The sequence below is a fragment of the Copidosoma floridanum genome, unplaced genomic scaffold (genome assembly GCF_036245765.1).
Source record: "Copidosoma floridanum isolate Cflo_tuat_1 unplaced genomic scaffold, Cflo_Japanese_pri ptg000014l, whole genome shotgun sequence".
Taxonomy (NCBI): domain Eukaryota; kingdom Metazoa; phylum Arthropoda; class Insecta; order Hymenoptera; family Encyrtidae; genus Copidosoma; species Copidosoma floridanum.
The window spans coordinates 8,100,069-8,126,638 of record NW_028321891.1 but is presented as its reverse complement, the minus strand read 5'-3'; the positions used below and the strand labels follow the sequence as shown (position 1 = coordinate 8,126,638).

The 26,570-nt window shown below is 37.7% G+C and overlaps 3 protein-coding genes across 3 annotated transcripts in view; all 3 read left to right on the top strand.

The window, feature by feature from the left end:
- Nucleotides 1-1,752: 1,752 nt before the first annotated feature.
- Nucleotides 1,753-4,330, top strand: LOC149374768 (uncharacterized). The gene is made up of 4 exons (XM_089592128.1): nt 1,753-1,961; nt 2,753-2,992; nt 3,380-3,686; nt 4,016-4,330. The coding sequence occupies exons 1-4, from the start codon at nt 1,753-1,755 to the stop codon at nt 4,328-4,330; spliced, it is 1,071 nt and encodes a 356-aa protein (XP_089448254.1).
- A 1,778-nt stretch (nt 4,331-6,108) lies between these two features.
- On the top strand, nt 6,109-9,885 carry LOC106636981 (dihydrolipoyl dehydrogenase, mitochondrial). Its single transcript, XM_014349581.2, has 7 exons — nt 6,109-6,293; nt 7,156-7,444; nt 7,523-7,889; nt 7,960-8,304; nt 8,385-8,476; nt 8,563-8,888; nt 9,232-9,885. Exons 1-7 carry the CDS (start codon nt 6,252-6,254, stop codon nt 9,295-9,297), a joined length of 1,527 nt encoding a protein of 508 aa, XP_014205067.2. The 5' UTR covers nt 6,109-6,251; the 3' UTR covers nt 9,298-9,885.
- Nucleotides 9,886-10,654: 769 nt separating this feature from the next.
- The window catches only part of spg (dedicator of cytokinesis spg), a 113,166-nt gene continuing 97,250 nt past the window's right edge, over nt 10,655-26,570 (top strand). The window contains exon 1 of the mRNA XM_089591870.1: nt 10,655-11,022. Coding sequence (XP_089447996.1) covers nt 10,986-11,022 — 37 coding nt within the window. The 5' untranslated portion in view covers nt 10,655-10,985. The remainder of the gene's footprint in view (nt 11,023-26,570) is intronic.

Below are 26,570 nucleotides of genomic sequence, written 5' to 3'. Positions count from 1 at the left end.
CTTTAAATCGAACATATTTTGCTTCAACGAATAATACATGATAAAATTGCATGTAAAAAAATACTACGATTGTGTTAAAAGTTGTTTCCACAGTGTGCTTCAACGTTGTTAAGTATAGTGGGCCGTCGACACTTAAAGTGTAGCGTATGGCCACTATTTTTTAAATTATATATTCCATCGATACACCTCACGTTGCTATGTGACTGGTTATACATTGTTCTTTTTAAAGCTTGAAATTATAAAAGATTCCATTTGATGGCGAGCCATGTGTAATTACGCCTATAGCCATATTTTGCTCTCAAACATTTTCAAACGAATAAGAATTTCATCGAAATTATCGAATCGATAGTGTTTATAGTTAATTACAGCAAAGAGACGTATACGTCATTCATGTGCAGCAGACGCGTTGTTTTAAATAAAAAAAAAAATAGAAGCTTTGTTGTACACGTATATTGCGCGAAGTAGTAAGCATCAACCAGCCATAGAGGCTCGGAAGAAGCTGTTGTTACTGTGGAAGGTAGGGAAGGTGTACTGTTTAAAATTGTACAAAAAAATACACTAATTAGTTGATTTGGGAACCAATTGAATTAAGATTTCAAGAGTTACTTTCGGTGGGGAAATGTAGAAGAAAGAACAAGTAATTGAATTTTTAAAATATTACGCTTTCTTTCATTTATGGCTACAGAAAAAAAGTCTGTATTATAACGTCAACATTTTTTTTTTTTTAACTTCCTTCGGCATCATGAGTCGATTTCAGCCAGTAACGTAAACATTATAATCTGCACGAAAATATTTCATACTCAAAGTCAACTAAGGAAGTTATTTACTGCGAGACCGTTATTTAGAGCTCATCTAAAATAGTTTTTGTTATTGAGAGCTTGAGAATGATATTTTAGGAATTTTTAAAACATGACAAAATTTTTTATTTGAAGTCTACATTTTTTGTATTTAATAATTTTTTTCTAATTCTTATATTTCTTGTCTTTTGTTAATTAAAAAGAGTTATGAATCAAGTTAAAAAGAAAATCTGTTATCTCTTTTGTTTACTAAAAAAGAGAATAACATTGTATGGCAAAGAAGTTGCAGATCCTAAAAAAGAGTTTTTTTCCCAATGCAGTTTATTATTGTTCTACATGATTTTAACGTTCTAAATTCTAAACAAAGGTGATCATTTTAATTATTGCAAAAATTCTTCAGCAGCACCTAACTCTTACAGTTTACTTTGCAGAACAAAGCATTAAATGCAAAATTTGAAGATCTTGAAAAAAAAGCAATTCTTATAATGCCATTAGAATGCTCTAACACATGAAAAATTTTTTTCGTCAAAAAAAAAAAAAAAAAAATGATATACAGCAGATAACGTTTTTACGTGACATTGCAGGTAAACGTTTCGAACACAAAACTTAGAAATAACATTTATCCAACAAAAAAAGTTTTTCATGCAGAATAGTTTTCAAAGTATAGTTGAACTCTGTTATATAGTGATAAACGTATCAGATGTGCTTCAAATGCAGAATGTAGATTATTTTCTAAATTTAGTCACTTGTTTTTTTTCTCTTCAACGGTTGCTTTCAATGTATCGGTGAAAAACGTGTACATTTTTCTTTCTCCTGCACTTTTATGCCATAACTAAACACTAAACTACAAGTAGATTATAAAAATTTCAATATGTTTTAGCCCTACTTTGGTCTTAAATTATGTTTATTTTTAAAAAAGAAAGAAGAGTTTTTGAACGAATAATAGTCTAAAAATATGGGTATCTTAAGTAAGGATACCGAATTTTTGGAGTTTGAGAGCACTGTCTTTTGGCATCGAATAGTAGGTATTTGGCCAGAGGAAGATCAGCCACTTGGTAGATACAGTCTTATTAAGAGTAGCACTTTTTTAATTAACATTATTGCTACCTATTTGTTTCAAAATTCCATTTTGGTGAAGATAAAGGATCCCGATGAGCTGCCAGAGTAAGAATTTTGCTTTATATTTTATTTGTTTTTTTTTTTAGTTGCAGTTTTTTACGTGTATTGTATAAATAAGTGCGTTTACATGTACAGTTATATAATTGAGGGGATGACATCATTACTAGCAGTCTGTAAAATAGTACCCTACGTACTACTAAGGTTGGTTTTATACAATTCAATTTTAGTTTTAAATCTCTAAATCTAAATTTACCAATTAACTAAATTTTCTGCTTAATTTTTGTTCTCATCTTTTCGTTTACGAAATTGTTTGTTTTTGCTCATTAGTTTTTGTTATATTTTTACAGTAATTTCCGCTTATCTCTTCCAATTTTAATCATCGTATCCTTATTTTTGATTTCCTAGTTGTCCTTTTTTACTCCACACAAAAATTTTTTACGTGCACTAACATTAAGGGATCCATCTTTCGATGGATATTTTGTTCTGTGTACACTTTCATTTTGTATTGTGCTAAAATACTTTTATTTCTAAAGAGACACTGTTTTAAATATTGTTTGCATAAATCCGCAAAATATACACGATACACATAATCAAACACTTAGTTGTTTCAAGTATCGGTAGCCTCACAATGTGGTACTTCCATTGTTATTGTGGCCCATATGTGCTGATCATCAAGATATGGCTTTGAGTTTTATCAAAAAAACTTCATAGTAATAATTTTCGAAGAAAGTAGGTCCACATGCACACAAAACAAATAAATTTGTGATCTAAATTATAAGAATAGTGAATTTCTTCTTTTTCTTTCGTAATTATGTTTTATTTGTCCCTATGTTCAGAGAAAATATGTTGGATTTAATTTACGCAACGAAAGATACTCGTCAATCTCAGTCGACGATGAGTCACCAGGAATTAGAGATATCCAACCGATGGAAGAACTACCAAAATATTGGAACACAAACGTGCAAGTGGGCATACATATTTAATTTATTTTTATACATGTCCACTCCCATGGTGGCAGACAATAAGCCATTGCCACTACAAGGTATTCTGCCTGCGTGGGTCTACAAGAAGCCATGGTAAAACTGACTCCGTGCACAAGACTTTTTCAAAATTTAAAATAGATATTTTACAAGTTTGAAGTACGATTCAAATGTTTTCACGATTTGTATGGTTACAACAAACTGAATCGAGACCAAAGTCGAGACTGGCTCAAAAAACAACTACTAATATTGAATTTGCAAAATTTTTTCAATTTCAAACAACTGAATACGTTAAACGGAGTACAAAATTTGTTAATTTTTAAACCTAGTATGTATATGTAATAATCTTATTTTAAGTCGAAAAAAAGTATCGTGCACACTTGTAATTGATACGCAATCAACTCATGGAATCAAAATATACAAACGTATGAAAATAAGTTAGGGAATGGTAAAACGACATTTAGATGAGCAATTTTTTTACAGGTACTACATGGTATACGAAATCGAATGCATTAGCCTGATTGCATCAGTGAGCGGCATTATATCTTGCGAAGCTTTGTCGATAACCTTGATGTGCCAGCTATGCGCCAAGCTTGAACTTGTCCAATTGTTAATGAAAGAATTGGGCACCAATAAAAATAACGGGAGTGGAATTAAACGAGCGTTACGTGAACACGCGGTGGCATTGAACTACGGGGATAAACTGTGTTACGTATTGTCGTCAGTTTTTCTTTTGCAGTACCTGGCGACATCGATATTTTTATGCTTCGCTGGAATCACCATAATCAGAGTAAGTTAAACGTAGTTGTTAAGCGTGATTTTTTGGGTCATTATTACTAACAGTAATTTTCTTACATAATTTCAAAACTTGTAATACTGCCATGTAGAACAAGTAATAGTTTCACATTTGTCATGAAAGTGTGTGGTGTATTGGAAACTAGAAGTATTATGAAACAGTATTACCTACGCGGTAAAAATAGTGGTATTGGATCTTAAAAACTGCACAGATTTTTGCGGGCTATGAGCGCTTATTTATTTTTTTCACGATTAACATTTCATTGTATTAATTTTTTTAAACCTTATAACCTGCTGTACATCCTTGATTTTATACATTTATAGACGAAAAGTACAATTGTGTTCATCAAGACCCTCTCAGTGACGATAATACTAACGTTTTCGCTGTTAATGATCTGCTTCGTGGGCGAGATGCTGATGAATGCGAGCTTGGGTGTGGAAAAAGCTATCAAGATGTACAGTCTGGACAACACCTTGGAAGATCCGAAGACTCTGAAATTGTTGTGTTTTGCCATGCGTCGGGCACAGAAGCCGTTACGGATAGTCATAGGCTGGCAAACATTCATGAATCTCAATTTGTTCATCAATACGGTTAACAAACTTGTTTCAGCTTTTTTGCTTTTGAAAAAGTTATTGTAGATAGTGACATGATGTATGTTGTAAACACGTAAATATAATAAAAGTATAATGATACCATAAAGTTGTCCCTTGACTATATAAATCTATGTATAAAATAATGAATGAAACATAAAAACAATCTGTAAAATAAACATATTGGCTTCTGATGAATTTCACAGATTTTTCCACGCCAATGCTGTCCAAGGAAATTATTTTTTATAACGAAATACAACTCGAGAGCAGGAAGTTGGCAGATTTACTATTCTGAAACCGGAGCTTTCAAGCTGGCCTCTTGTGCAGTTCGCGTCGTTGACCTCGAGTCTCATAGAACAACTTTCAAAAATCGTTTCAAAAGTGTTTCGTCGTATCGAACAAAATTTTTCAGTCGACAGAGAAAAGTTCAACAAGTGCAGTAATATGATAGCCAGCAAACATGTAAATGTTACGAGTGTGTGTATATTTATTGTGAACAAGTCTAACGGCTAATCTCATGAGGAAATATTTGCAGTGTCTCGGGAGCTGGCCTTTGGTTCAGAAGTAAACGGCAACAAGACTGTGCTTGTGGGGTTGTATACTTACTGCGGGTATCAAAACTATTTTACTCAGATTTCGTTGTACGTAGAACGGATTGCAAGCGCACTTAACGATAGCTCGATCCTAAAAGCTCACAATTCCTCTCGACATCAAAATGGCACTCTAAAACTGAACGATGAGGACTATGCAGCCATAAAAGATGAAAATCGAGGTATACAAGTGCGATTTTTTTCCTTCAACCATTAAAATAGTGTTACAAATTGGAAGCTATATTTTAAATATACTTGTTTTTAAGTTATGGAAGCTCGAAAATCCTCTCAAAATAAAAATGGCACTCCAAAACTGAGTAACCAGGACTATGCAATAATCGAATATCCATTTGAATAATATAAATTATAAAATAAAATAAATTGAAGGTAATATTTAAAATAAAATTTTATTTTTGTTACGGAAGCTAACAATTCCTCTGAACATAAAAATGGTACTTCAAAATTAAAAAATGAGGTTGATGCAGTACTAGAAGATCAAAATTTCTTTTACGATGAAACTAACACGCCAGAATTAGATATGAAGCATAATGATGATACACAGGATTCGAGTCAAAGTATGTATAAGTAATTATTGTTGTTTTGATTTTTTTGTGTAAACTCTTCAAAACTGTAACATTAATTATCATTGATAAATTTTAAATAAAATAGTAAGAATTATCTACGATTATATATGAATCCGAATTAAAAATGATCGCAAACGAACTTTCAAAGAGTACGGGGTTGCCCAGTCTTTCGCGGGATTTAATAAACATCAAGAAATGATAAATAAATAGAAAGAGCTGTGGAATTAAGTAATAATTTTGTTTACATATTGTTATTTTATTCGTATAAAAAAAAACTTTTTCCATTGATGAGTAATTAAGTATATAGGCTGTGGAGCTAGCATTGAGCTCCGAGCTCGAGTATCCAAGTTTGTGAATAGTCATATAGGTTAAAAAGTCGCGCTCTTTGCTTAACGTGAATTGAAGTAAAGCCTAGTAACTTTATAACCAAACAGGTTATTAGTGAGTACTTGCCTTATTTTTGCAACCTTTTCATCCAACAAAACGTCTGCGGGATGTGGCAGGACATTGCAATTTTAATGTAAAATTTCGCGCGAAACTCGATCACGATTAATCGATGGGACACATCGATACTGAGTCGATACTCAAATCTCGAACTCTCGCGCGCATTTTCGACGATCGACGACAACGTCCGGTCGATCGGTTTCCTCAGTCGCCCCGTGTCCTCCCTCTTCTTATCGCACGAGAGTTTATTTTTTTGTTCCTGACGACGACGATTGCGAGAGCTCCAGCTGTTGCTGCGAGAAGGTCATCGACGTTCACCCGCACACGCAGCACCGAAAGACAAGCCCCAGGATGCAGGCCAACTTGCTCAATCTGATGGCCGTGTCCATGAAGGTGAGAGACCGCGAGCTGAAAAAAAGCTCTGCGCTGAGCATAGTACGATCAGGTGTTCGTTTTCCCTCGGGGTTGGCTTGAAGGGCAATACTCGTGGCTGTCACCTGTAGGTGTGGTTTATTTGCCGTGCCATTCCGTTGTGCTTGTATTTTTACTCTGCCTCATTCATTTTTTGCTCGTTGGGTGAGATGTTTTGCATGGGGAAGGTCAGCCAGTGCGGGGGGATGGTGGAGAGAGGGGTTGCCTTGGTTATGTCACTTTTGCTTTTTGGAACACGCCAGCAGGTGTAGTTTGTGTGCGTGAGTGAAATGCGTTGGCTTCTGCTGTACCGTTGCTTGATGTTGTTGCATTAATTTTGCTCGAATTTTGTTAAACAGGAAGTATAGGTATCCGATTGGCATCATCCACATTTTGTGTTACAAAAAATGATTAAACTAGAATACTTTGCAACCTTATGAGTGCTCATTGTGTTTTTATGTCTCTGATAATGATTAGTATAGTTGATGTTGCGAAATTGATGGGGCAATTTATGTAAACATGATAATGTTGTCTTGGGCTGTTTCATAAGACGCACAAGTTTCATTTTTTTCTTTCTTTTCTCCTAAGCAAGTATGATGTTTATTGAAAGATCGTTGTTTGTATTTAATGAAAGAGTTGATTACAAGTTACAAACATAAAACAACACTATTGTTTATATAAAATATTGTGATAATACAGAATATTTGAAAAATTTTTTTTTTCAACGACTTATAAATATTGATTGCTCGAGACTTTAAAATGATGTCTTTGTAGTCGTGAATTCATAACATTTAACACAAAAGAGATTTGATGAGTTTAGCTAACGTTACTCTGTGTTTTGTAGCCATTATGCATGAAGAGAGCTGTGAATCCAGTACTGACAGCTGTCCACCAGAGGAGATATGCCAGCACATTGGATGCCGACATTGTTGTCATTGGTTCTGGACCTGGGGGTTACGTAGCTGCAATAAAAGCTGCCCAGTTGGGAATGAAAACAGTATCTATTGAAAAAGATCCGACACTTGGTGGAACTTGTTTAAATGTGGGCTGTATTCCATCCAAGTCCTTACTCAATAACTCTCACTATTATCACATGGCACACAGTGGTGACTTAGCCAACAGAGGAGTTGATGGTAACGTAGTCTTATTTCGTTGGAATTTTTTTAAACTTCTTCAAAACTTTTATCTCCAGTATTAAATTATTTTTGCAGTCTCTGGTGTGTCACTCAATTTACCCAAACTTATGGAACAAAAGTCTGGTGTTGTCAAAGCCTTAACCAGTGGAATAGCTGGTCTATTCAAAAAGAACAAAATCGAACTCGTTAAGGGCCATGGTAAAATAACTGGACCCAACCAGGTGACTGCTCTCGGTCCAGATGGTTCAACTGTAGCCACAGTTAACACCAAAAACATCCTCATTGCAACTGGCAGTGAAGTTGCTCCATTCTCAGGAATAGAGATCGATGAGAAACAAATTGTGTCGTCCACTGGCGCTCTTTCTCTCCAACAGGTTCCTAAGAAAATGATTGTCATTGGTGCTGGAGTCATTGGTCTGGAGCTAGGCTCTGTATGGCAGAGGTATTTCAATAAATTAAAAATAGTCTGTATGTTTGGTTTTTCATTTTACTCATGTATATATAATATTTAGGCTTGGAGCTGATGTAACTGCTGTAGAATTCATGCCTAGCATTGGTGGAGTTGGCATTGACGGAGAACTGAGCAAAGAACTTCAAAAGGTATTGTCAAAACAGGGACTTAAATTTAAACTAGGAACAAAAGTGACAGCAGCAGCAAAGACGAATGGAGATATACAAGTAGCTCTAGAAGACGCCAAAGATCCAAGCAAAAAAGAAAATGTCTCGTGTGACGTGCTGCTTGTGTGCATAGGCAGAAGGCCGTACACCACGAACCTTGGTTTGGAAGATATCGGTATTGAGAGGGATGAGAAAGGAAGGATACCTGTTAACAGTAGATTCCAAACTGTTATTCCCAAGTTAGTTTCAAGCTCCTAAGTTATAAAAACATATTGTATTTTTCGGTATTTATTACGACAACTTTATATTTTTCATACAGCATTTACGCTATTGGTGATTGCATTCACGGACCAATGTTGGCACACAAAGCTGAGGATGAAGGAATCATTACAGTTGAAGGCATTGCTGGAGGTAATTTATTTTCTCCAAATTATCTACATAAATTGTTTATTGTTCATCACTAGTTCACAATTTTCTACGTGGTTTTTTTCTTACAGGTGCTGTACATATCGATTACAACTGTGTACCAAGTGTCATTTATACTCATCCAGAGGTCGGCTGGGTAGGAAAATCAGAGGAAGATCTCAAGAAGGAAGGAATCGATTACAAAGTCGGGAAATTCCCGTTCATGGCAAACTCGCGAGCAAAGACAAATCTCGAAACGGACGGATTTGTCAAGTGTTTGGCTGACAAAAACACTGACAAAATTCTTGGCGTCCACATGATCGGACCGGCTGCCGGTGAGCTCATCAACGAGTCTGTTCTTGCCATGGAGTACGGCGCGAGCGCTGAGGACGTCGCTAGGGTTTGCCATGCCCATCCGGTGAGTTATCATTTTGTTAGTCTTGTGGAATTTCTAAAGTTTTTGGACAGAACCACGTAGTGTATTTCGAAATCACATTTAATGTACAACCTTTGCTCAGCAAAAAGCTATTTAAAATTCTACTTTTATGAATTTTCTAATTGGAGTGGTAATTATTACAAAGAAAAGCTAATACATATTTCTCTTAAGCATGCACTAAGAACTTAATTCTCATTTAAAAACTTGAGCACCACAATATTGTTGAAAATACTAGTTCTTTTGCCAAATTCTTACTCTATGTTCACTGTCTGTAAAAAACGATGCAGAGTGAATAAAAAAAACTTTTTTTTAAATTTCTTCTCAGACCTGTGCAGAAGCTCTAAGGGAGGCACACTTGTCAGCATACTGTGGCAAGCCGATCAATTTCTAAAAAGTCATGGGAGCTCAACACAAGGTGATTATAATGTGTACGCTCGTTGCGCAAGTCTCGGCAAGCACCTGTCATGTAGCACCGAATCTAGTCTGCATTGTGAGACGCTTATCTCCGAAGGTAAACACTCAAAAAAAAATTCACCGAGCAAAGCGCGATCGACCGTTTTAAAAATCGCTGCCTGATCGTCACTGCTGATATATTTACCATACGAACGAGACAACTTAAAGATTAGACTACTTAAAGTACACAGAAACTGTAAATAAAAATTTTTAATCGATTCAAGTGAGGGACGCAAGTTTCGAGTGTCCTTATCCTTTTATTAGGTTTATCATTGTCCTCTTGTGTAAGCCTAGTATTAATTCGACTGTGAAAAACTGTTGGACGTTCTCACCTTGACGGCGAGTGGGTTCGACATAAGTTTCTACAAAGGACCTCTTGTTGACCCAGGGAGAATGTAATTTTATAAATAATAAGCAAATTGAACGATCATTACTCTGTTTGAAGCGCATTTTGTTTTGTTTCACTCAAGCATTGGTCCTCAAGTAATTTTGTTGAAATACAACAGTACCGATTTGACTTGAAAGACACAGCCTTGTTTTTCATTTACGATCCAATATGAATCCCATCACCTCTCATACCAAGCGAAAGAAACAATTTTCGCTCACACAACTTACCTATAACGTTTTTTGTTCTTCCCACTGTTAAACGAAACATCAATATGTAATCTTTGAGTTGAAACTAACACCTACACGAATGTATCATCAAAAAAAAAAAAAAAAAAAAAAAAACCAATCACATCTCGATTTTCGCGAAAGCTCAAGCCGAAATTTATCCAGCCCCGATAAAGCCCGCGGTACAGAACTCGGAGTTGCCGGCTCATCCGGCGTACTCCTCGCAACATCTGTACATATTGGTATTTATTTTTGTTTCATCTCTCGTAAGTAAACGTGAATTTTCGTCCATCCTCGACGACTTATCCCAGCTTACGGAGTAATTAACCATCCCAACAGGGACATGATGGCCCACAGGTATGCCTACAGGTGTATATACACGTAACCGAGGACGTTTGACTCCCATCGACCCGTTTTCACAAGCACCCCTTGTCCATACGCATAGGGGTTGGGGGGTGGAAAACCTTCCCTCTGTCAACGGGGGTGCTCGGCTCGTGTACACACACACACACACACACACACACACACACACACACACATACATAAAACCTTAGGTAACTCCCACGCGCCGGTCCGTCGTGCGCGCGCGGATTCTCTTTTCTCTCTTGGTCGTGCGTAGCGCCGGCTTCCCGGCTTCCGCGGCGCGCGGCTCGTGCCAGTCGGCTCCTCGGGCTTCTCCACCCCGTAACGTTGCCAATTTCTCCCTTGTTTGTCGTTTTATTTTTTTTTTTTCACCTTTTTTCCGGAGCTTTTATTCTCCGGGGAACAAACGACATGATCTGCTAGTGGTGATTTGTCATTTTTTTTTATACGCGAGTGTCGTAAGGGAGGTTGTTGTTATCTCTCACCCCCCCAATGAATAATATTTTGCGATAGGTGCGTGGGTGTGAGTGCTCATCCGACACAAGGTGTTTGTTGTGAAATATCCGGGGTGGGTATGGTGTTGCTTGTACTCACCGGTGTGGTGTAGGGAAGGAAAAAAAAAAAAAAAAAACATGTAGCCGGTCAGCTAAGATGTGGACGACTACGAGGACCACCAAGTACGCCGTCGGTGAGTCTCGATTGTTGTGTGTCTGATCTTTCACATCGCGAGTCTCTCTCACCTTGCACAGATATCGTGTACTTACTCTTTTTTTTTTTTTTTTTTTTTTTTTATCATCGGACTGTGTCACACGAGACGCCCATTGGAGAGGAATTATTGTTATCTTTGTACACCTATACATCGAGGCGGAAAAATGTAGACGGATAGGGGGGTCGTTGTGCTTTTTTTTTTTCCCTACATATTACTCGCTCGTTTTGCGGCGCGTCTCTCGTTTAATTGGGCGAAAAATTCTTGATACGTAAGCGAGAGTTGGCCAACCGAACACGAGGCGAGCTTTTTTTTCTGCGATACAAGTACATCCTCAGTATAACATCCTCGGGGGATTCTCCTCGTTTTTTGCTCGGCCGCTCGGCTAATTGGTCGTACGGTGCGTGAAAGGGCCCTCTTTTTTTTTGTTCGCTCGCTTTGCGATTAGCATTTAATTCGATTGAGAGCGAGAGAGAGAGAGAGAGGAGGGTGCCGCTGTTGTGGGATCCGTTTTGTTGTCGGAGGTTGTTGTTGTTTTTTTTTCCCTCCTTTTCTTTGCGAGCGTCTATTGCGAGCCGCTGGTTTTTATCGTTGAAAGTGCGATTGAACGGTGGACGTGTGTTGCGCGTGATTGGGCTTTTCAACTGGGTGGTGTATATATCTATGTATGCCTGATGGTTTTGTTGTTGTTGGAATTTGTGCCGCGATTGGAAGAGATGCGTCTTTTGTGCAGTGTATGAAACGATAGTTATTTATTTTTTTTTCGTTGGCATTTTTGTTTATTCTAAAAAAGCTCTACTCTTTTTACCTTCGTTTGTATGCTGTGGTGTTAAAAGGGTAAGCCCGACTTATCTTAAATCATGTCCACAGTATATTTAGGCTCACGAATTAAATACTTGGCTTTTTTGCCATTATACATGAATCTGCACGCGTTACATCAATTGGCCCATTTTTATTCAAAATTCAATAGCATCGTGCCATTTACAAATATATTGTAATAATTAAAAAAATTATCCAAAGCTTATTAATATTTACGCGCAAATTTAGACCCTTATATATTCACTTTGCAGTAACAGGTATTATATTTAATTTATTTTATCACGTGCGTAAATTATTTTAAACTTTTTTAAAGCAAATCACGCCCCTCCCAAAAAGCGATCCATCATTTTTATCTGTACCACACACTACTCCAACGAGCCCCAAAGTCCTTCCATCAACTATCTAATTTATTGAAAATCCAAACCCTCCCCGAGTCCATCAATAATCGAAAAACATGTCCCTGTCAGTTCAACAGCTTCGAGTTGAAAAAAAAAAAAACCTTTCAATTACAAAAAAAAAAAAAAGGGGTCACGTGTTGGTATACAGCCGGCGGCCCGAAGGTCGAGGGTGTATTCTGGAAGCCAAGCAGTCCCCCGCACCCGTATCCAGCTCGGGGAGGGGGCTGTACCTTTTATACTCCCGGCATCAGGCCATTCATGCATTGATCGCACGCTACTGTCCTGCCGTGGCGCTCCATCGGCTCAAACCATACATACTCGTGTCTTGAAAGTTGATAAAACTCCGAGACACCGTTTATCTCCCTCCCTCTGCTTATATACGTCTTGTATTTAATATTGGAGCTGTCTACTGCATTTTTAATGCCGAAATTCAACTTTGTATTGTAATCCTGCGAGGATGCACTTATTCTTTCGCACTTTTTTTTTTTAGTTTCAAAGTTGTGTACAGTAGAGCCTCTAGTGGTGCTTTTCGCCGATAATTTGATGCTCCGTTGTACTTGAAAAGCTCTCACGGTGACCTGTATATGTCATACTCACCATATTAATTGTGCCCTTTAACGTAAAAACATTGGAAAACCGCGTTGGGGAAATTACACGGTTGGTCATCCAAAAACGCGCCTTTGATGTCCCGGCCAAAAAAAAAAGGGCTTCGGTGCTTTTGCAACTTTGTAGAGCAGACTCTGTAGTAATCAGCGGGTATGGAACGTCAATTAAAAGTTGTAATTGACATTTCCAGTCCCTTGCGTCGGCTTGTGCTTTTCAGCTGTAACGACAACTTCCTGCGGGGATACTTACGTATCTATACCTTTTTTTTATTCCATCAGCTTTGGTAATAGGTAGTAAAAAAAATTGCCCACTACGCTTAGAATGGCTCTTTACCATATTCATAAGTATAAAGTCACAATCTAGGTTTTCCAGCACATTTTTTTTTTTTTTTTTTAATTAACGCCGGGCTTTCGAGTTTCTTTGACGCCGGTGCTTCGAGAGCTGGGTAAATTTGACCGGAGAATCGATTCTTCGATTTCGTTTGCTTTGAAGGACGGAGAAAACTTTTAATAGATCCTGTGATTCCCCGTCTCTGTGGGACCTTCGCTGTAGCATAGGTAGTTACAGTTATTTCGAGAGAAGAAATTGCATTGGAAAAAAAAAAAATCGATTCGACGTGGGTTTCGGGACTGAGATTAGTGCTGAAGTTAATACGCGAAACGAAGGCTGTGATGTGCGGGTTGATACATTAAATTCGCGCTGTAACAAAGTGGTTGCAACGTTTAAGACAATTAGATGATTGGTATGAAAAATACTAGGTATTTCTATTAAATAGTCGCGTTGTAAAAAAAAAAAAAAAAAAAAAATTGATTAAATAATTGTTTTTCCAATCAACCATGTCCGTAAAATCATAGCTTCGCTCTTGAGAAAGCCGAATGATCGTTCAGTTGAAAAGAATCGTAAAGCGTTTATTATTTTTTGTTTCCTTGTTGGGTATATTTTTATCATTTTTTTTTTTTTTTAATCCCATATGAACACGATCCCCGTATATTTGCTCGCAGTTGAATGCCCACATGGATGTACACACTGCACCCACGCTGAAGCTTAAACATCTATGTATATACAGTTGTATACAAATTTGAAATAAAGTTCACTTCGTGCAGTGGATGATGTACTATAATTACACACGAGCACGTTTTACCTACTAACTCGTATAAGTACGTCTATATAATATACGTAACTGTACTCGCAGCTGCCATTGAATTTTCGGCGCAGCGACCGTCATACAAACACGTAGATACACGTGTATATATACGATCTCAGATCGGACTCCTCCTCGGTGTATAAGGTATTAAGCCTTCCAGCATCGTATTATGTTATTACAGCCCATATTATAGGGAACAAAAAGGGAAGTCTTGCACGCGTACGATACTGTGTCTTGGAAGATAAAGGCACGTACGTGTACTTGCAGTCGTCGCAATATGTATATACGTACATTTTGTTTCGTCTCTCCTATAGTATATACATGTGTGGTGTGGATGATGTTGCAGCCACATACATTATAAATCACCGATATTTCCGATGCTGCAATGTCGTGGACGATCAAAGCAAGTAGTAGGGCTCCCTTATTTCTTCCACTTGGGTGTACATCAAAACCGACGCGGAAACAACATGACCGTCACCAAGAGAAGAAGAAGAAACAACCCGTGCATGTGTGACACGTGTACCTACGTATACATGTATACGCGGTGGAGCTGGTACGGAGCACCCGATTTTCCATCCTTATTCATGGCAGCTGCTGCAGAGATTGTCGTCCCGTATTATTATGATGCATGGTGGTGGTGCGTTTCTTTTCTTTTCCCAGCTTTTCGAGGCTCCGTGACAAAACCAAGGTCGAACAACAAAGTCGACTTTGTACATTGTTCTTTTTTTTTTTTTTTTTTCCTCCATCGCGATGTTTTGTCAGCGTTGCGAGGGTCTCTCTGATTACGATGCTCGGGGGTCGCCCCGTGCAGATGCAGGGGATTATGCCTGTAGGTATCGAGTGATGGGGACGATTCGACGAATGTGCACGCAATATTGGAGTTGTTCCCTTTTTTTTTTTTTTTTTTTTTTTTTTTTACTTGCATTTTATTCGTCTCCAGTTGATTTGTTACAACCTTTTTTTTTGGACAAATTAAAAACTTGTAATGAATAATGCGATTGAGAGGCGACACTAAAAGTTCAGGATTCGTGTGTGAATTGTACGTCAGCAAAGGTCATGTACCGAAAAAGTAATCAATATTTGGTTGAAAAAATAATAATTTATATCAAATTAAATTAATTGAATTATATTGAAAATGGATATTAACCTGTCATTTATAATTTTACACAGCTATGATAAATATAGTGGGGCAAAAAATCATCCAAGGTTTGACACCCTTTTCAAGTAAAATATTTGAAAAGAAAATTAATCATGACTTTATTTATTTTTATTGAATGATAATGAACATTGCTATAACATGCTTGAAAAAAAAAAAAAAAAAAAAAAAAAAAAATTACCTAACGTGTCCTTTAAATTTAAACATGTCCATTGAATTTCATCATCATCAATAACGGTACAAGACCTATCTTTGCTGATGGGCGTGGATCGTAAAACTTCATTTTCTTCGTAACTTGTTTTTTGTAGTAGGAGCTTCCTGTTGCCGCTTTTATTCTACAATAGTTCACCCTATAGATTGAAAAAGAGTTTATTCTATGAAAAATAGCAAAATGTTGACTACACATTTTCATTGTTTAGTCACGAACCAGGGACTAATTTTTCTACACAATATTTACTCCGTGCAAGAGACTAACAATTACGAGGTGACTATTGAAACAACGGTACAGTTTTGGAATAAAAGTATCTACTTGGTTCCCATAGTTCTTTTTGTTCGGATGCATGACGGCAATTCCTCTGATCAACGAGTAGCTAAACTGGTAGATAAGAGGCAATTTTCAATGACAGACGACTCGAAGTCTGTATACCTTATATACCTACATAACATTGTCACGTAAAAATACCCACATATGCATTTTTTCGTTATTTTACATGAGTTCAATACAAAGGTCGAACAAAACCGAATCCTTGAAAAACGACGTGTCAACGCGCGGTAAGTAACACAGTCATCCATTGATGCAAATACACTTGCAGAGCAGAGAATACATAAAACCCGTGCTAAGCGAGCAGACAATTTTCGCCAGTGAAAAGACGAGCCTCGGGCGTCCCAGGTAATGAGCTTCTCGCGCTTTTGTGCAGGTACTCTGTTGTACATACCTATACAGATACACTTATTTCGATAAAAAGCGCCTTTGCAATTGCACGGTTTTTTCCTAACTTATTGACGCTTGTTTTTAAAAAAACAGTTTTTAACAACAGTGCAGCTCTTGTGACCGAAGAATAAAGCTTCAGTTATCAAATGTTCGGCTTCAATTGTCGCAATGAAAAGAAAACAGATGAGAAAGGACGAGAAAAAAAAAAAAAAATACTTTGTACCAAAGCAGATTACAGCGAGAGCCAACACCAACAAGTTATTCCTAACTTATCAGACTTCTGATTCTGTCGTATACTATATAATGTACTGAGAAAGTATATTGATTCGCGAAAACTCGGTAAAACGACTTGCATGAAATGCATCGAGAATATATCTCTCAAAGTTTTTACATCGTAAGGAAAGAAAAAAAAGAAAAAAAAAAAAGGTCTAAAGAGCAAACAATATTGACGCTTAAAGAAAAAAGAGGAAAGAGCTCGAGTAAGTGTATGCCAATAATAGTATACAAAAATAGCGAGAGGCACATGATATCGTCTTGACAGTCAAGTCACGCAGAAGCGGCATTCACATTGGTTATCGGTAGCGGTGGGTGTGTTGTATGTATACACACTCATATCTGTTTATGTGTGTATAAGCGCACGTCGACGGGTAACATACACATCAATTTATACAAACAATAAACATAAATTCAATATTGAATAATCCGTAAAGCGTGAACGCGTAAAATGTAAATTTCATGTGTTTAATGTGTTTATAAATAATGTAATACACGTTTACCAAACCGTTGAATTCAGTTTCCCTTTCTGACAGTTGGTTCAAATGGGTACACCTTGGGGAAGCGGAAATCGAATGTATAATATTACAAGTACTTAACCTGTCGCTTTGCTAATTAAAATTGTTCGAGTTCAAAGCTTTGTAAGGCGTACGTGGTCCACACTAGTTACCACATATATTAATTCACACATGAGAAGAACATATTGTGACAAAGTGGTAAGTGATGGGATGGTATATAAGTACAATGAAGGCGATGGATACTTCCGATGTTCGATCGCCGAAGGTGAAATCGTTCCGTCGGGCCGATGCCTATTACTCACGTACACATTGAAAAACAGTTTTTAGGTTAATGGAGAAGACGTGTTGTTTGATCTTTTGGGTGGTCTTTTTTTTTTTTTTTTTTTTCTTGCGGCAAAAGGGTGCGTTTGATGATTGATTCCACGTTGTAAGTAAGTAGTGCCTGCATGGAAGTGACGGGAAATGTTAACAACTTGCGGTCGATTTGAGATCGATGGAAACAATTTTTTAAGCCTCGTTTGCCCAGTTTTTAGAAGTAAATTTTTTTTTTATGACGATTTATTTTATTTATGCTTATACTAAGCAATTTTTGGAATATGAATGGTTGATGACGTTGTTCACTTAATATCTTAATTCGCGAAAACTAGAAATATTGGTTGTTTGAAATCAATTTCAAAGTATGATTCATCGATAAAAGCACAATTCATATCTAAACATTTTATTAAAAAAAGTTTGCAAATGTAATGTAATGTAAATACAGTACAGCTCGTGCTCTCCAAAGTGTAAATTTTTCCGAAACCCGAAGGCAGGATCTGAAATGTTTAATAGTTTTCTTATCAGCCACGTGCACGAGGGGCTAAAAAAAAAAAGGAGTAGCGCGTCCCCTCCTGACGCTTTAAATTAGAGATTACTCGGCGAAAATTCCTTTAGCCCAGAGAGGGAGTTGAAAAAAGGAAAGGAGGCTAAAAAACGCTTTGAAATATAAATGCCACTCAATTAGACACCCTTGCTTGGCGCTCGAGTGCCAGAGCACGTGTGTGAAGGGTCTACAGCCTCATCTTTGGCCTTGGTCGCAGCGTCGTCTTTTTCTTCTTATTTTTCTATCTAGGCTGCACACTGCAGTGCAAAAATCTTGACGCAGTGCTCGTTTGTATATTTTATTAACAAATGCATCTTTAAGATAACTGTCGAAGGTGAGGTTTTTTTTTGCTGAAATGTATACGTACGAAATAGAGAGATGCGTGTCCGGAATTTTTGGCTTATAAAGACACGTTGCGGATTTTTTGGCATTAATTCTACAGTTTTATTTTATTACATAGATACGTGATAGTTAAAAATAACTTCACACAGAAATACAACAAAAATTTGTAAAATATTGATTTTGCGACACATTCACTGAACAAAGATTCTGGACAAAGTGATTTTATGGGTTTTCAGGGTTACAAAAAAATCTACGAACATACAATAAATGAATAAATAAAATGTGGCGTGCTTCCTGACAGGATAAGGTTTGCATTGGCTGTAAACAAAGTTTTCTTAAAACGTTTTATTATAGCATTGGTGATGAAAAGTGATTCGGGAAAAATATCGGTCTGCAACTAAAATCAAACAATAAAAAAAAAGGAAGAAATGTCCTTTCTCCCCAGCGAAAAATCTACAAATTCTCACAGCAAAATGCACTGAACCGGATATTTATCAATTTTCAATTATCATATAAATATTTTTATACACCATAGTATAGACACACAAGCCTCTCGATAAAATTCGTCAAGATCACACAGTGTACGTGTAAATGAAATAACCTTACAATCAGCAGAGTTAACTCAAAGACACTCGTTTGCGTGCGCACAGCATCAGCATGGCATCACATGCCACGTATACGTATCCTCTTCACGGGGTGTCAAAAACACATCTCCAGCAGCGTTTACCAAGCACGCAAAATCAACCCCCCCCCCCTTAAAAGACAAACCCCTCGCGGCTACACACGCATCGGTCTCTTAAAGAGCAGAAAAAAAAGAGATACGACAAAACACGGGACGCTCTTGGACCACTGCTGTGCACCCACGTATTGTGTCGGCGATGGCGGTGGCAGTTTTTGCAGCCTTTCTTGCGAATTACGTCCCACATAGTGGAGGACCACGCGGGGGTGGTGCGCCGTAGCAAAGAAGGAACTATACCGGCTCTCTAATGAAAAAACCCCGGGACTATCTCTTTGCGTACATATATGTGTATACACGTATAGCCTTGGACGTGGGCGAGGCGTACACAGAGGCAGCTTTTAGATGCGTGCGCGGTATATCTACCCTCATACGCGAGGGGGATGAAAATTGATGCGTCCCTCCCTTCGTGCCCTGTTTGCGTTACGTTCGGCCGTAGGGAAGGCATCCCCTCGTGTGCGTGCGTGTGCATTTTATGGTCGCGAAAGTAAGTGTAAGCGAGATGTGGAGAAGAGATGTGTACTGTCGAGAAATACCCCCAACCCCCCCTCCCTTCCGCCGTTACCCCGTGTCCCGGCTTGGTTATCCACATACATGTAAGTATACGTACGAATCTTTGAAAAATTTAAACTTTTTGATCAACGCTTTTTTTGTGGCTTACGCCTAGCAGGGTGTCATGTATGGTATACCATGGTGTGCTCAATTGTGTACCTTATACTGCTTTTTGGTACGACGATTGGGGTGGTTTGAGCTTTTCTCCAAATTTTTAGGACTTTTAGGGTAAGGGTTATTGGGTTCAAAAGAAGAATATCTCTTGTTGGAATCTCAATGTATGTTATGGACAAATTTTAGTTAACCAACAACGGCTTTTTCCTTCAACAACCAAATTAGTATTATTAATTCGCTTAATATATAAGAAAAAACGCATGTGTGTTCTTGTAGACAAACAAAAAAAAAAAAAAAAAAAATGTCATCAGCGATTGCATGTTTTACTTATGATTAAAATGTTTCGTTACAAGGATATAATTAATTGTAAAATAGTGATTTGTCAGCTGAAGGGCCCATAGCCACAGTGGTACTTACAGCAGTGGAATAAATGTAACAGTAACAGCACAACCAAATAATATAAACATGTACTTACATAAGTATATGAAAAAAGTAATGTAGCGTATCGTAGATGAATGAATAAAATTAACAGAATTTTGGTTATCGATTTGATTTTTCGGAGCTTTGGACGTATACGCGTCGCTAAGCAGCCGCCCCGTCGCCCTTTTCACCGAAACCCCCCCAGTCGTAGCCGAGCCCAAGCCTGCGTTTAAGGGTATATAATGCTGTGAACGTATTTAGGCGCGTGCCCCCTCCCCCCCAGCCTCTATTCTTTCGCTCGCACACGTTTTCTTTCCTTCCTTCCTTCCTTCCTCTTCTCTGGCCTTTCTTCTTGTATGATAATTTTAGACGCTGCACACTTTTCTCTCCCCCCCCCTCTCTCTCTCCTTTCCCTTTTGTATACTCATAAATGGAAACCAGCACGCGTGTTGCAAGCTGTTTTTTTTGCGGTTGGCTGTACCGTATACTCTCGAGCTTTCGCGGGCTTTTTTCTTCCCCCCCTCCCCTTTGCATGCAGCTTTATGATGTGTTTCTCGGTTCCGTGTGTACCAGCGGACAAAGTGGCGTGTTGATGCACCCGAACAAATTGGAATCTACGGTGCTCTCTTTTTTTTTTTTTTTTTTTTTTTTTTTTCTTCAAACGCATACTTATACCCTTGCCGCGGCCGCGGATTGTTCCAACACGAGAGGTGCACGCCTCGGATTTTGGGTGAATTTTTGTTTTCAGGGGTGGTAGCGTCGTTTTTTTCAAAGGGAGGCTTGTTTTTTTTTCTTTTTTTCTCGATGAAATGACCTTTATCTGTTTGGTATCCAATACGTTGTCAATATTGGTAGTGTTATGTATAGCAAGTAATGAATGGTAGAAGAAAAGCTGACTCTCTAGTGTATGGAGTAAAAAACCATACGTCAACAATCACATAAATTGGAATATGTGTGTGTTATAATACGTGTGAGCTCAGAAAATATTTAAAAAATGTACAGTAAAACATATTATATGATAAAAAAATTGACATTATTTTATTTTAACCTATATCGAGTCCTTTACGGAGAAGAAGATTAAGGTTTTGGTCAGTACCTACCTTGTTTAGGCAGAAGTATAAGTGTCCATCGAAACAATACTAAGCTCATCCCGATAGAATTCTTCGATACACACAAATTATTGGATCTAAGCTCTATATGGAATATGCTTCAATGGTCAACTAATTTAATTTTTATTTTTCTATCATATTTATTTAGATGTATAGGCAAAGTTGAAAAAAAAAAAAAGTCCCAAGCGTTTTATCGGACTGATCGAAACATAACACCAGAGTTGCAGGTGATTCAAATTAGGATGCACGAGCACATCCTTACCGCAAAATGCCAGCGGCGCTATGACGCCGTTTGCTCGATGTATATTTATAACATAACGTTGTAACCCGGGAAGTGTGTGTGTATATATTGTTACAAACGCTCAAGTGCGTGCATGGAAATTGCACTCCTATTGTGACAAAGGTCGAGGTGCTAGCGCAAGAAGAGACAATGACGTGCTCTTCGTTTTTGCTAATTGCTCGCCGGTTAGTGACGTAATTTGCACGTGAGGTGCTTGACAACTCTAATTTTTTTTTCTTTTTCTCTCGTACTTTATTAAATAACACTGAACCCATTCGTTTGTGTAGCAGGATACGCTTGCATCCTAATTGGATCGGACGGAGTATGGTTAATGCCGACTGCTAAGTGCAGCATCAACAAGCAAAGTTTTCATTTTAAAAGTTTAAATATCATTTGGCAAGGAAATTCATCGGGCGTGCAGAATTTCAGCGGAACTTTAATCGATTCGTGATATAAACTTTCGAGTGGTCGATCGTTAAGGTACGGTGTATTTTATTTAAATTTAAATGTAAGCACAAGTGGTTGCTGTAGCCGAGGAGCTCGGAAGGTATGCGTGTACTCGTATGTAATATATTCACAAAGCTCCCCCTCTTTGCGTTACGCAGTTGTAAATCATCATTTCGAGGGTCACGAAGATTAATGACTTACGGTCGAGTTTTAATTAAAAAAAAAAAAAATAAATAAGGGTTGAGTTACGTACGATGCCACTATATGGCACCTTGATTTATTAACGAAATGACGACGAATGGTGTGTTACGTCTAAAGTCATTAAATTGCTTCCAAATATGTTTAAGCGGGGAAAACTTGGTGCTTCCGTTGATTCTCGATCTTTTCAATTCTTTTCACGAATCATAATTCATCATAACACGGAAATAAAAAAAGAAAAAAAAAGGAGAAATTTATTGAGCTTATTAACGCAACAGCGCGTTGTGGAGGTTCGCTCCGTGAAGCAATTTCGAGCCAAATATGGAAATCCTCTGAATCTTCTCCCATACTAGCGGGAGTTCAGCTAAAACCTTAAGCTCCATGATTCCAACGACTTCTGAGTTTTGCGCGTCGAAAGTCAACATTGAAATCCTGAAAGGATTTGCACCGGCAGAGGTCCAGTAATCGTCGTCTCCGAGAGTCTCCTTCGTCGTACTCGAGAATGAAATTGTAGTCCCCGAGAAAACAAGATTAAAGTGAATCTAGAGGGTAGAGAGGATGCGTTGTTCTCTTCTCTTACTTTTTCTTCGTCCGTACATGCGTGTTCCTCCATTTCATCTCCACACACGTGAGCGCACGAGGGACGCAAAGTTTGGAAATAATATTGGCTCACGGAGGATAATCCAACGAAATTCTCTCGCTTCCCATCACACGTAGGATGTCGTATACCAATGATGAAGTCGTGTGAAAATCTTGTTTTTGGACAGATTTTTCGGCTCGTTTTCATACAACGTTTCTTTATACGAGTAACGATTTACAGACAATCGCAGTGTTAGCTGTGGAAAATTGCAACATTTGTATCCCCTAAAAATATTTTTCAAGTTTTTAAAATTTAATGATGCTTAGTGCCAAAGTATGCTATTGGCCTAATATTTTGTTGGAAAGGGAAGAAAATTTATTAAGGAATACATATATTTAATGGCAAGTACAAATATGCATAAACAAAGAGTCTAAGAGATGAAAAAAAAAAGCAGGAAACGAATGAGAAACACTAGAGATGGAGTCACGATTGTAATGTCAATAAGAAGAAAACATAAAGAAAAAACTTGTGTAAGAAAGGAAAATATAAAGGAAAGGGGTCCAAATAGGTAGAGACACAAGAGCTTGAAGAAAGGCAGATGTAGGGTCCAAGTCTCGGATTCAAAACATAATAAAAGGCAAATACTTAAATATGAACACATGTAACACAACGCCTCTAAGATAATAACATAACATAGTGTTGGAGGAAGAAAGATAAAATACACGAAACCGTATGAATGAAAAGGGATCCGAACTCGATACGTAAAAAGACAAAGTGTAAATAATAAAGATGCAGAAATATTAAGATATAGCTGAGGACTATTATGTAAAGGGTTGGTGAATAGCGATTCACAAGTGGAGTACTTATATACAGAAACACAGTAAAAAAAAAAATTAAAAAAAAAGAATCAATTCCGATAATTATGCAACACAAAAAAGTAAGCATGTTAGTGCAAACTTGAGTATTCGTAAGCAAATACAGTGAAAAAAATTTTAACTTAAACAAATTAAAAAGTCATTCATTTAAAAGTCCTGTTTGATGCAACAATCGGAGTTCCAAACCATACAAATGAGCTTATCCATCAAATTGTGCCCTAAACACACTTCTATATATAAATATATATACGTAAGATCCAATCATCATTTAGGTATTTGCTCGAGCTACAAGCCAACAACCTCATATCAGTCGCAACCGCGTTACCATGCACTCGGCCACAAATCAAGAAGGGGCCCATTCAATATACAGTCGCGTATATAATGCATACCACGGAAGTGTAAATCCCATAACTGCCGCAATAATGCTCGTGACAAATACTTAGCGACGATGGCCCTCCGAGCTGTACTTTTATAGCCCCGGGCAGAGAGTGTTTTTGGCACGCAAACCCTATACGCGAGTGCCACACTGTCGCGCAAACAATGTCGTAAAGGAGGGAGGGAACGTGTCGCATCAGGACCTTTCCCAGGTTTTCCCGGGGCCACCGAATCGATAAGTCTTCTTGGCGGGCTCCCCTCGAGTTTTGGTGAATATACACTCTATGTATACGCACGGAGAGGAAGATGGGGGGGGGGGGAGACAGACACGAAGAAAGGCTCCCTTGTTATACGAACGCAGTGGTTTGGAAATAAGGGCCAGGGAGGTAATCTTTGATGCTATGGAAATTACGAATTTTCGGGACTTTATTGACAAGGAATGACGAATGTGGAACATTACACGTGAGAGTGTGTCTTTGTTACCCGATGTCAACTTTTATTTGGCTTCACTCAGGGGCTGAGAGTCCATTTACTTTGAATTCCTTCGCTGCTACTATCCTCAAAGAAGATAATGACTGCTGACGAATATTTCAATTTTGTCGGGAAAATTTCGCGATGAACAGTTAACGCGTAATGTTGGCGCTTGTGGTGCATTGTTCACTTCATCGACTTGATCTATTAAAATTTTAATATGTATACACAACTAAAATTCTATTTCACTAGAAATCTCAAAAAAAAAGAAATATTCCAGTCAGACGAGATGAACGCGATAGAAATCGATCCCCGCTGGAGTGCAATGAGAGCGAAAAAGCAGCCCATCGAGCGACCCATTGTCTGACAAAGAGTGACCCTTTACCGCGCACAATGTATATGACATTTCTCAATTTCCTCTTCACATGCGCGTATATTGCCTTGTCTCTCTCCCCTCTTTCTAATAGCGCCAAATGTTGTGGGGGGAAGGGAGTATAATGACGAGACAGAGCGAGAAGGAGAAATAAAAAAAAAAAAAAAAAAAAAAAAGGAGAGATGGGGTAGACGCCGGAGGGAGGAAAAAGTGGAGATTAGGGGTCAGGGTCCAGCATCCAACGCACGTGAAAAAAGGCGCTAATGTGTTTCGACGGGCAGGGAAAAAAGGATTGGGGGAGACCCCCCTGACGCGTAAACAATAGAGAAAAAATCCGAGCTTGAGGCGTGTGGGTGCAAGGGCTAGGGTGAGATTTGAACTTGAGAGCAGTATATACCATCACCGCACGTGTTGGGTATTGATTTTGGGGCCATTGCGAGACCGAGACGATCTATATATGTGCACTTTATGTGCGCGAGATGGAGCGACAAAGGAAATTATGATGACGAATGAGTCGTGGATGGACTAATGGGCCGGAACATGGGTGACATAAAAATGACTTGAAATTCGAGGAAGGTTATTGGCTTACGATGCTGGCTCGTCTAGGTGGACCCATGAGTGTTATAATTCATGAATCGTTGAATATTTCATGAGTTGCGAGCTGTCAAAGATTAAATGGATTATATAGCAGGACAGCTGTTGGTGTCACAAAGACACATTTTATTTGCTTAATCAGGACAATAAATTGAATTTAGTGTGAATTGATTGGAAATGGTTACAGAATATATTTAATTTGACAATAATGTAGCGAATCATTCAAAATAATAGTTGTACTGTATCTTCGGTAGAGAAAAAAAGATTAAATGATCTTTGATGATGTGCTGTTGATTTGGTTTGAGCTTAATGGAATGAAGAATCCTTTTTTTTCTAACAAGTTTGCTGGTAATGTGGTTATTCCACAAAGAATATTTTTGTATAAAAAGATTTTACACTAGGACCTTTGTATCAATAAAAAATGGAAAAAAGGCTTCACAAATTTTGTACATTCGAAAAATGCAAAGTGTACAGCGATGGAGAAAAAATTTAATGGAATATAGAAATAAACAAAATTAAATAGGTACAGGAATCAACAAAACTTGGATTACTAAGACTTAGACTGTCAAATTTTACTCTCCATCTAATGTGATTCGACAAAAATGCTTTCTTTTACGGCAAAGTAAAAAATAAACAGTTTTCACGATCTATAATAGTATTAAAATTATGTACTCCAGACTTTAAAATTAATTTGGATCTTTGTAAAAAAGGCACACATTATCAAATTCTTAGGACTACTTTTTACCTTCAATATCGTGAGTACCATGAAAAATTGCTTCTCTAAAAAAAAAATAATCTTTGGCTTGTGTTTAAAAAAATGCATAAAAAATACCCTTTTGAAGGTGTACATTTTGTGTTTTTTAAATGTAAATGATGATTTTTTTCAATTTCATAAAAAAATCATTGATACCGATTTTTAAAGATTTATTATTATCATTATTATTATTATTATAATATTTTAACGCAGTAATCGTGAGCTGGGACGTATTTTATGTATTGGATTGATATATTTTATAAATTGATTGTCGACTTCTGTAGGGGAGTTCACTCACAAAATCAAAATAATCAGATTTTGATAGAAATTTACAAACACGTCTCTGATAATCGGAGAAGGTCAGCCCCATAGTTTCAGAGGTATTAAAGACACGTACCCTTTAAAATTAAATATTCAAAAATCCCTTGAATCACATTTTGTCCAACTCAAATCGAAATTGTCAAATGATCCATGAAAAATTAAATTAAAAAAAAGGACCAGCTTCCCCATTAGTACACTGATCGAGTAACGACCCATCGTTAGCTCACTCAAAGCTTCACAGTACATCAGCCCAACAAAGTATAGCGTGACAACGAGCTTTGATGT